Genomic DNA, 10174 nt, shown 5'->3' with positions numbered 1-10174 from the left:
TAGACAAAATTCAGAGAAAGAGAGACAGAGACACAATTATAAATCATCATACAAACCAATTTCATCTGCTAAAATTCAAAAACCCCAAATTATAATCCCTAATTTCGTTTCATGAAATCCTAGTTACAGCTTCTGAAACCCTAATTTCATTTCAAGTCTCTGAAACCCTAAGTTCATAAATCCATTTTCACAAGGTTGGGTTTCAAGAAAAACAAACGAATCGAAAATCAGAAATCGTAAAACAAAATTAGGGTTTAACGAAGAAAGGGAAATTACATGTTCTTCAATGTTCTCGAACGCGGATCTTATCTTCTCTGTATCATCTATCTTCTCTTCTCGATCTGGTTACTCACTGTTCTTCTCCTTTCTCGATCTCTCTCTGTCTCTCCTTTTTGGAAATTTCTCTCTGTCTCTTGATCTGTCTCTCTATCAGTCTGGTTCTTTTTTTTTTTTTTTTTTGTGTCTGAAACACCAAGGTTGAAGATAAGACTAGAAGCAGACATCTATCTTTTTTTTTCCTACAGGTGTCGGCCACAGTCCACGTGTCATCGTTTTACATTGCATACGTGTCAACGTTTTATTTGCCACGTGTCTCACGAAACTATAAGCACACGTGCAACATGTCTACCGTCATTTTCATTGAAGGGCAAAATCGCCAATTCAAAATACAGTTGACTAGTCAAGCTGGGGCATTTTGACCAATTTTGACTATTCAAGGTAAAAATAACGGAATGGGGTATTTTGATCTTTTGCTTAACGTCCGGGGCATTTTCCCAACGTTGTAGTCCAAATTGGGGCATTTTGCCACTTAACCCATAAGAAAAACATCCACTATAGGATTTAGCTTCATGTTAGCTGGATCGCCAAACTCCAAATCAGATATATGAAGGTTAAAGGTGGGACCAAAAAATTATTGGTCGGTTTGTGAGGCTCAAGAGCCATAGCCTTCTCTATGAGATGCTGAATGTTTCCAGTATTATATAGAAAAGTCTATGATATATTCTGGATTTCAACTAATTTGGTTGTCATATCGTAGTTGCTATTCTCTACATTGTACAAACATAGCCAAGAAAAACACCACCACCGTGTTTGCTCTCACCTTTTGATCCATTACTTGGTCAATTTCCAACAATTAAACAATTCTTTTCTTGAGTAAAGTGGCTGAAAGTAGAGTGACCGAGAAGAGTCAGTTCAAGTCCTTCCCCCTAGTAAAGAGAAACGATACCAGTTGTAAAGGCACTCATGATTGCTGCTGGAAGGCAAGTCCAACAGGCTATTTAGCTTTCAAACTACTAAACTTTAATAAGATACCTTGATACATTAACAAGCTTTCATTAAGAAAACACTTTGACCACAAGAAGAAGGAACAGCTACAGAAGTGAAAACTGCAGACAGAAATCAAAGAGAATCAAGAGATAGTTGACTTGACGAGATTTATATTATTTTGGCAATAGCTCACCCATGTGAAATCGAATCAGTGTAAAATCGTTAACCAGCATGATCCTAAATAGAAGCATTATTATATTTTCATACCATGCATCAATGAAGGAAGTCAGTTCTTTATAAATGGTGGTGGAACAACAGCAACATAAATCATCAGTTCATTTCACAGTTTTCAACTATTTAGTTTGTTTCAATCTAGATAGTTGAAACAAACTAATATCATGGCTAGAGGTAGGATGCAACTTGTGGGTGCATCTTTTATGATGTTATTGATGATTGGGGTAATTGCAGAGGCAGCAAGAACTCCGCCTGGAATCGCCAACAACCCTCCTAACACTGCTACATGTCATAATACGGCGTACAAGGAATGTCACAACTTGGTTCATGTTTGTCCCAAGTTCTGTGATAATGGTTGTCATGTTAACTGTCGTTCATGCAAACCCATTTGCGGCCCTGATGATGGATCATCTGATGGTCCTCCAGAAGACAGCAGTCCACCACCAGGTGGTGATGACAAAGGCAATGGCAAAGATAAAACTCCTGGTAAACCTCCAGTCACACCTCCTTCCGTGCCAACTCCTTCGCCTCCAATTTACCCCACACCTCCCACCGTGCCTACGCCTTCACCTCCTGTTGTCCCTACACCACCTACTCCTTCACCTCCAGTTATACCTACACCACCCGCCGAGCCAATTCCCTCACCTCCAATCACACCCACACCACCTTCTGTGCCTACCCCATCACCTCCTGTGACACCTACACCTCCAATATACCCCACACCTCCCACCGTGCCTACGCCTTCACCTCCCGTTGTCCCTACACCACCTACTCCTTCACCTCCAGTCACACCTACACCACCCGCCGAGCCAATTCCCTCACCTCCAATTACACCCACACCACCCGCCCAGCCAATTCCCTCACCTCCAGTTACACCCACACCACCTTCTGAGCCTATCCCATCACCTCCGGTAACACCTACACCACCAGCAGAACCTACTCCTTCACCTCCAATTTACCCCACACCTCCAACCGTGCCTACTCCTTCACCTCCGGTAACACCTACACCACCTTCTGAGCCAATTCCTTCCCCACCGGTGACACCTACACCACCATCTGAGCCAACTCCATCACCTCCAGTAACACCTACACCCCCCGCTGAGCCAGTTCCTTCTCCTCCAGTTACACCGACGCCACCTTCTGAGCCAACTCCGGCACCTCCAGTTACACCTACACCACCATCAGAGCCTATTCCTTCACCTCCAGTTTATCCAACACCACCATCAGAACCAACTCCTTCACCTCCAGTGACACCAACACCGCCCTCCGAGACAACTCCATCACCTCCTGTAACACCAACACCACCTTCTGAACCAATCCCTTCACCTCCAATAACACCCACACCACCTTCTGAACCAACTCCTCCATCTCCTGTATACCCGACACCACCTTCTGAACCAACTCCTCCATCTCCTGTATACCCGACACCACCTTCTAGTCCTACACCCAGTACGCCTACGAGTCCATCAACTCCACCAAGTTCAGAAGTTTCAGCGAAGAGGAGAGTGAGATGCAGAAACCAAAAATACAGCCAGTGCTACAATGTTGAGCATGTGTGCCCTGCTGCTTGTCCTACTAGTTGCATGGTCGACTGTGTAACCTGCAGGCCCATGTGCAGTAAGTTATCCATTTCACTGAATAAGTACTCTGATTACCAAGTATTTACATACAGTTACTGACTAAGTACATAATATCATCGTCATTTTTCTTTATACATGCAATTAATGATTTATTTGTGATGCGCACAGACTGTGATCAACCTGGAGCTGTTTGCCAAGATCCACGATTCATAGGTGGTGATGGCAATACCTTTTACTTCCACGGGAAGCAAAATCGCAATTTCTGCCTGCTTTCAGATTCTAACCTCCACATAAATGCCCACTTCATTGGTAAAAGAAACCAAAACATGAAAAGAGATTTTACCTGGGTCCAAGCCATTGGTATCCTCTTCAATAATCACCAGATATATGTCGGAGCTCAAAAAACAGCAATGTGGGACGATTCTGTGGATCGCTTAGGACTCTCCTTTAATGGACAACCCATCTACTTGCCTGAATCAGAAGGCGCGAAATGGCAATCTGAAGTTGACCCAAGTGTCACCATAACTAGGTCGAGTGTAGCAAACAAAATAATCGTCGAAGTTGAAGGAAGCTTCAAGATAACAGCTAATGTTGTACCCATAACAGAAGAAGATTCCAGGGTTCACAACTATGGAATAAGTAAAGACAACTGCTTTGCTCATCTTGATCTGGGTTTCAAGTTTTACTCACTCAGTGACAATGTAAATGGTGTTCTAGGACAAACTTACGCAAACGAGTACGTCAGTAAATTGAAAATGGGTGCTTCTATGCCTGTCATGGGTGGGGACGATAAGTTTATTACTTCAACCGTCTTTGCAGACGATTGCAGTGTCGCTAGATATACCGGCATTGGGTCTTCTAACAGAGGATTTTCTTCAGAGTACACCAGCGTAACTTGCAGTAGTGGAATCGATGGACGCGGTGTGGTCTGCAAAAGATAGAATTATCATCATCCATCAAAATGAAGAGAGATCGATTTCAACTGACTCAAGGGAAAACTTTTTAAATTTTTTGAATAAGACTTCAGATATTAAATCTTGTACTGTAAGCGGTACATGACTATATGTTCGACAATGCTTTTACTAATTGTAATTGGTGCTATTTGATCTTATTACTATTGAAAATTTAATAATAAATTGTCATGTTATTTTCTACCCGTGCAATTAATTCGTTCTTTTCATTTCTTGAGTTGTCAGTGAGGGTACTACAGAAAAGATTGAAGGACAAAAGAAAAGGATTTCCTGAGGAGAATTTAAGTAGGTTATGTTACATGTTTGAGAAGAAATTGAATTATGCTCTTAGAACTCCAATTCGTCGAATTCTAGATATAGATAGATAGATTAAATGGGCATGCAGTTGAGTGCAGTGCATATCGAGCTAACCCGACAGTCTGTCACTAATGCAGTGCAAATCAGCTCATTCCATAAAAGTATTTAATACCAAACAAGACTCCTGGTAAATCAAATACACCCAATTTACCCAATCGGCTCATTCCATAAAAATATTTATTACCATCCACATTGTTTACATAAGCAAATGTGGAATTAACTCAATCAATGTAATACTAAAACATTTCTGGAGATGCTTACCACATTTTCGGTATACTCAATCTACTAAGATGCGGATACATTGATTAGAAAAAAGGTCAAAAGCCTAAATATTCAGTAGAAGTAGAAAGGAAATCTGAAACGTGAAGCATGTTCACTCATCCTACTAATCGTGATCCTGCTAGTTATAATGTTCACTTCAGTAATCCGTTTATAGTAAAAGGTCAAGGAACACATGTTGTCTGCGACACGTTGTAAAGGGAAAATAACCTCTCAATCAAAATGCAGAGCAAATACAAGAATGCGTTGATGATGTCTCTAGAATCCAAATCAACTATTAAACCATCATCATATATGTTCAAATATTTGAATTAAAAAACAAGAGAAACTAGTATATCCAGGTATATCTACAAACTCACACAGAACCAATGTTTTCAGGTAGAAAAAGATACAGAACACAGATTTGTGATAGAATGAGGGATAGCACCATGCTGCTATATTCAATATTTTTTCTGTAGTGATTTGTGAGCTGGAGTCATAAATGATAAGTTCTGTCTTATACCGTATCACACAGTAATCAGATTGTTTCTGTCACACACAATTCCAATATTAATATTAAGCTGGAGTGGAAAGCCCAGGAACTACTAGAGTTTAGTTTATTATCCTTATATGAACTCCACTAGCTAGTGCAGCATCATGTACCAATATTGTCCGAAATGTGAATAGAACAGGCGAAGAGTATAATACTAAGAGGCCAAGTATGATATTACGCAAGTATTGCCATTCTGAAAATCAAGAAATAAACCCAGTTATCCTACAAGAAAATATGCCCATCATTAAACAGATCTTATCAATCCTGGCTGTTGGGTAAAGTTTTATGAGGTTACTAAGAACAGGGTGACATTTTCTATTGACACGGATTCTATAGCAGCTATGATCTTCGATGTCCCAGATTAATGACCCTTACTTTGTGTTCAGACTACAAACAGTCTCTAATTTGGGTAATCTGAATTTATTTAAGAAAAATTAAACTATCCCCATCATTGAATAAAACAAACACCATATGCTGGAACACAAGCACCAAATAAAATTGGCTCCAAATTCTACACCCTTTAAACAGAAACTTGAATTCATTGTAGGAAATTAAGAAATCATGCTGAATGTTTGATACACATTCATTAAGAAGAGAATCTAAACACCTACTTTTATCAATCTGGCAGAATGATAAATTACAAATAAGGAAAATCCTAATTTAATTTCCCCAAACCAAATTAAGGAATCATGCAACATACCCAAGTTATGAATATTTCAATCAATCAACAACAACCTTGATCAAATAAGTAAGTAACCAAAGGAATTAGGGAAGAATAAACTATTAAAAATTAAAATTAGTAAGGAAGATCCCTACCTCTCACGCTGAGCCAACCATTTATAGCCTTAAATCATTATTTAGAAAAACCCCACTACTGAGATTCTTGTGTTGGAGGGAAAGAAGATGACTCTCTGAATCTCTGAATGAACTGGGAAGTGTAGTGGAGGAGCGAAGAAGAACGAGTGAATTAATAAAACTCAACAATTATCCGGAACCAAATCGATTTAGTTCCGGTTCTGAGTCTGAAAATCGGACCTGCGTACAACTTTGGCATCCACCGAGGAGAAGTCTAGAACCGATAAGCTCTCGGTTTTTCATTGCTCACTCTGATATAGGACTGGAGAGTGGAGACCCAGAACCGAATCGAGGCGAGTTTGATTTGGTTCCGGTTCTGAGTTGAAAATCGGACCTGTTAACAACTTTAGAAGCGCGTTCGTTTGAGAGTTTTCTTATCCCAGGAATTCAATTCTGGGGTAATCTTATTCCTCCGGAATTGATTTCCATTCCACCCGTCAGCCGATGTAATGGAAAAGAAGAATTTTAAGGGAATTGGATTCCGTTGAGGGAATTGGGTATATTCCCCGGAATCCAATTCTGGGGCTTCCAAAACCCTGAACTGAACGCGCTGTTAGTGTCAGCCGACTTGAACCAATTAGCTATAGATTCCTCATTGGTTCAAGAATGCGATGCATTTCAGATGAATCAAATATTTGTAAAATGAAAGAATGCACATTTACACCGTGTTTGTTTTACTCCTGATTCATCTGAGCCGTCTGGATTTGAGACATCTGGATCTGACTAAAATTACTTGACTCATCTAGATCTGACTCAATATGTTTATTCTAAGTCAGACCTGACTCAACTCATTCGAAAATATATGAGTCAGTGGTTTGGTTCCATGAATCAGGGGTATTTTGTTACCTGACTCAAACAGATACGAATCTGGGGTTAGATTTGAGTCAGAGATCGAGCCAGATCTGATTCAAAATTGCAAACAAACGATCTGACTGCTGACTCGGCGCGAATCAGGAGTTGTCTAAGACCCAGACTTTAAGGCAGCTGCAAACAAACAAGATGTTAGCCATCTTAAAATAGATAATACATCGTTCATGATATATGAGTACTATAAGGTCCTAACAGCAAGTAAATTATTTTATGGCTGATCAAAATAGGTGCAACCCCATCCCCATGTACTAGATGCACCCACATGTTAATTTACACTGAACTTAACTCAGAGCGGCACGATGAATAGTACATAAATGAGAGCGGCACTCAATACTCAATACGCCCAGCAACTCCTATAAGGTCGAAATTGAACAGATCGAGCAAATTCGAACGCATCCCTGTGTAAACCGGGTGTAACATAAAGATCTCTTTCCAAAACCATTGTTCTCCTCGAATAGATGTGGTTTTCCCAATTTATGCATCTTTCTCCCAAACATCTCCATAGCCCAAATTGTAAGATAATTTCTCATATGATAATTATTTCTATGGGTTTCCATGTGAGAATCTGTTTATATTTAGGATATTGCTAAATATATAATTCATGGTTTATATAAGGAGTTAGTATCCTATTTATGATCTTCCTTGATGGACAGTCGAAATTTAAAGTCCAATACTAAAATCCTAGGAACTTGGTCCCTCTCTACCTATGAAAGAGACACAATAACCATCAATGTTGTGTCTAAGAAATTACTCATTACGGTTAAGGTTAAGAAAGAGAAACGATGACCTCCACAAGGTATTATCGCCGCTAAAAAGATGATCGTCATCGTACAATGGATTAGCGGTACCAGGTATTCCATGTAAACTACTCTTGCATATTTTCTTGTGTGATTATCATGAAGTTCAACGATACTAATCAAGTATCCATAAAATTAAAACTTATAGTTGGCATCTAGAGCTTGTGTTTAGAACTCATGGTCGTCTGTTAATCGTATGCAACTTAGAATGATTCATCGTATTCACGTCAATGAAAATGATTCTTAATATGTATCATGTAAACACATCTGCTTTATCATATAGGCGTAAAACCAAATTGATAGGGTGATAAACTTAGATTTCTGCTGCCACAAAATTCTTTGTTTCTTCTGTTAGTTTGGAATCGGAAGTAAATGACATAATGGAGTTATTTGGAATGTTAACCGATTGATGGAAAGTTTTAATTTAATAGGAAATGAAAGTTATGGAGTATAATATTGAATTGAATACTTTTGGAAATTAAAACGGCAAACATTAAAATGGGTATAACCAGGTCTTAAAGTGGGCCACTAACGTAAAGTAGGTCAAATGAGCCTAACCGATCCAACTCATTCCTAGCAAGAGCCGAACCGGAACCGATTCACTCTGAACCCGTTCAAGTCCTTTGCAAACCGTCCAGTCCGTAAATTTTTCATGCAGTGTCCGTTCCGATTTTATATATGAGTGTATAAAATTAAAGTTCATGTCCGAACTTTGATGTAATCTTTTTCATTTCAACTAATGGGTCATCCGTTTTCCATAAGTTGACTTCTGGCATATAGTTTAGACCAATCCTTTTCCCACCTGCAACTTAAAATGAACGTGTTTGTTGTTTCTTAAGGTCATGCTTGGCTTGTATTCATCATCATGCCAATTATTGTGCGTTTTTCTTTTTTTTTGGGAGTAACTTTCATGAAAGTCATCGGTGAAATAAATTTTTGACTCTTGCTGTTTACTGTTATTTTTTGAATTTGATCAAATAAACTTAGTATGTTTAGATATGATCATTATAGAATCAAAAATTATAAATTGATCAGTCAATATTAAAAACTAATTTCTATAATGTTGTTAAGAACTTATAAAGTGGTTTTTATCTAAAGAAATGTGATCCAACTAATATGATTCCGCTTTATCGAAAATTAATATAAAAATTGAAACAATTTCTTACCATGTATTCAATGTAAAATTTTATGATTGAATCATTTTACGCTAATAAATTTTTACGTGCGTTATGATTTGGTTTTCTTTAAGATTGTGCATTTAAAGAAGAATTTCTCTCTCAATGTTGAATTTTTAATTATGTAAGATGATTGTGCTTAAGATTATTATGTCAGGACTCTTTAGCTATCACCACAGTGATACTAGAGTATTGTTTTTATCTTAGCAATAATCATAATTATTGTAAGCATGAATTCGCCAAACCGTAACGGCAAGATTTAGCGATTATCGGATTATTATGATAATGGTATTATTGTTAAATTGTTTAGCAATCACCACAGTGATTTCAAATAATTTTTTAACCCTTAACCATTATATTATTAAGTGCTTATGATATTATTTTGCTTAAATATATTAGAATAACAATTACCCACAGGTGATCTGAGTTCACATGTTAATATTGAAAGATATGATCTTTATTTGATCATACATTATGGACCTGAATAACTTTATGTTTTAATGAGTGTCTAATGTCGTTTCTCTTCATTTACAAACTTGAGTGCCGTTTTTGACTGCATTAGACATTAAAATTAAGATCAAGACTAAGTAAATTCTACATAATTTTTAATTATTTTGTATAAAATGCGTAAAAGAAAATTTTCTCAAATTAAATCATTATCGAGTTGAGTAACCCATTATAGTATTTTCATGAAAATTGTAATTATGTGTTTAATATCAAAAATTTATTGCATCCTCTAAAGAAATTAAGGTTTTGTTTTTGGATACATTCTCAAATATTTGTGAAAATCACATTCATTGCCTATTCTAAACATCCTTCATTTTATACATATTATAACCCTTATTTAACATGATCATTAAGATTATATTAGATTTAAATTAGCAATGCATCAAAGAATTTTCTTCCACGAAATTCATTATTGAATTATACTTATAGACCTGCTTAATGCTCGATTTTGTTTTACGAAAAGTTCATTATGTTTGGACATTTCAATTAAATGGTGTATTATTTTACAATTTATGTATGATGACATGCCTTTTAGTAAAGGTTTATGATTAATGTTTTAGGATTACTCATAATTGTTTATAATCGACTAATTTTATGATCAGATCAAGGCTGTCCATATCATTGATTAAGACCATGCAATGTCACAAGAAAAGATAGTGTGATATTTGCAATTGTATATATTTGCTGGATTGTTTAGTTATCTCCACAGTGATGCTAAATTCTTATCTTGTAAATGTTGTATGATTTGAGC

General features: G+C 37.3%; 1 protein-coding gene across 1 annotated transcript; it reads left to right on the top strand.

Moving 5' to 3' along the window:
- The first annotated feature begins 1516 nt into the window (after nt 1–1516).
- On the top strand, nt 1517–4218 carry LOC113332566 (formin-2-like). Its single transcript, XM_026579107.1, has 2 exons — nt 1517–3117; nt 3249–4218. The coding sequence occupies exons 1-2, from the start codon at nt 1665–1667 to the stop codon at nt 4019–4021; spliced, it is 2226 nt and encodes a 741-aa protein (XP_026434892.1). The 5' UTR covers nt 1517–1664; the 3' UTR covers nt 4022–4218.
- Nucleotides 4219–10174: the final 5956 nt, after the last annotated feature.

Source organism: Papaver somniferum, unplaced genomic scaffold (assembly GCF_003573695.1).
Source record: "Papaver somniferum cultivar HN1 unplaced genomic scaffold, ASM357369v1 unplaced-scaffold_131, whole genome shotgun sequence".
NCBI classification, from domain to species: domain Eukaryota; kingdom Viridiplantae; phylum Streptophyta; class Magnoliopsida; order Ranunculales; family Papaveraceae; genus Papaver; species Papaver somniferum.
The sequence above is the reverse complement of the archived record's forward strand: the minus strand, read 5'-3'. Positions and strand labels throughout refer to the sequence as shown.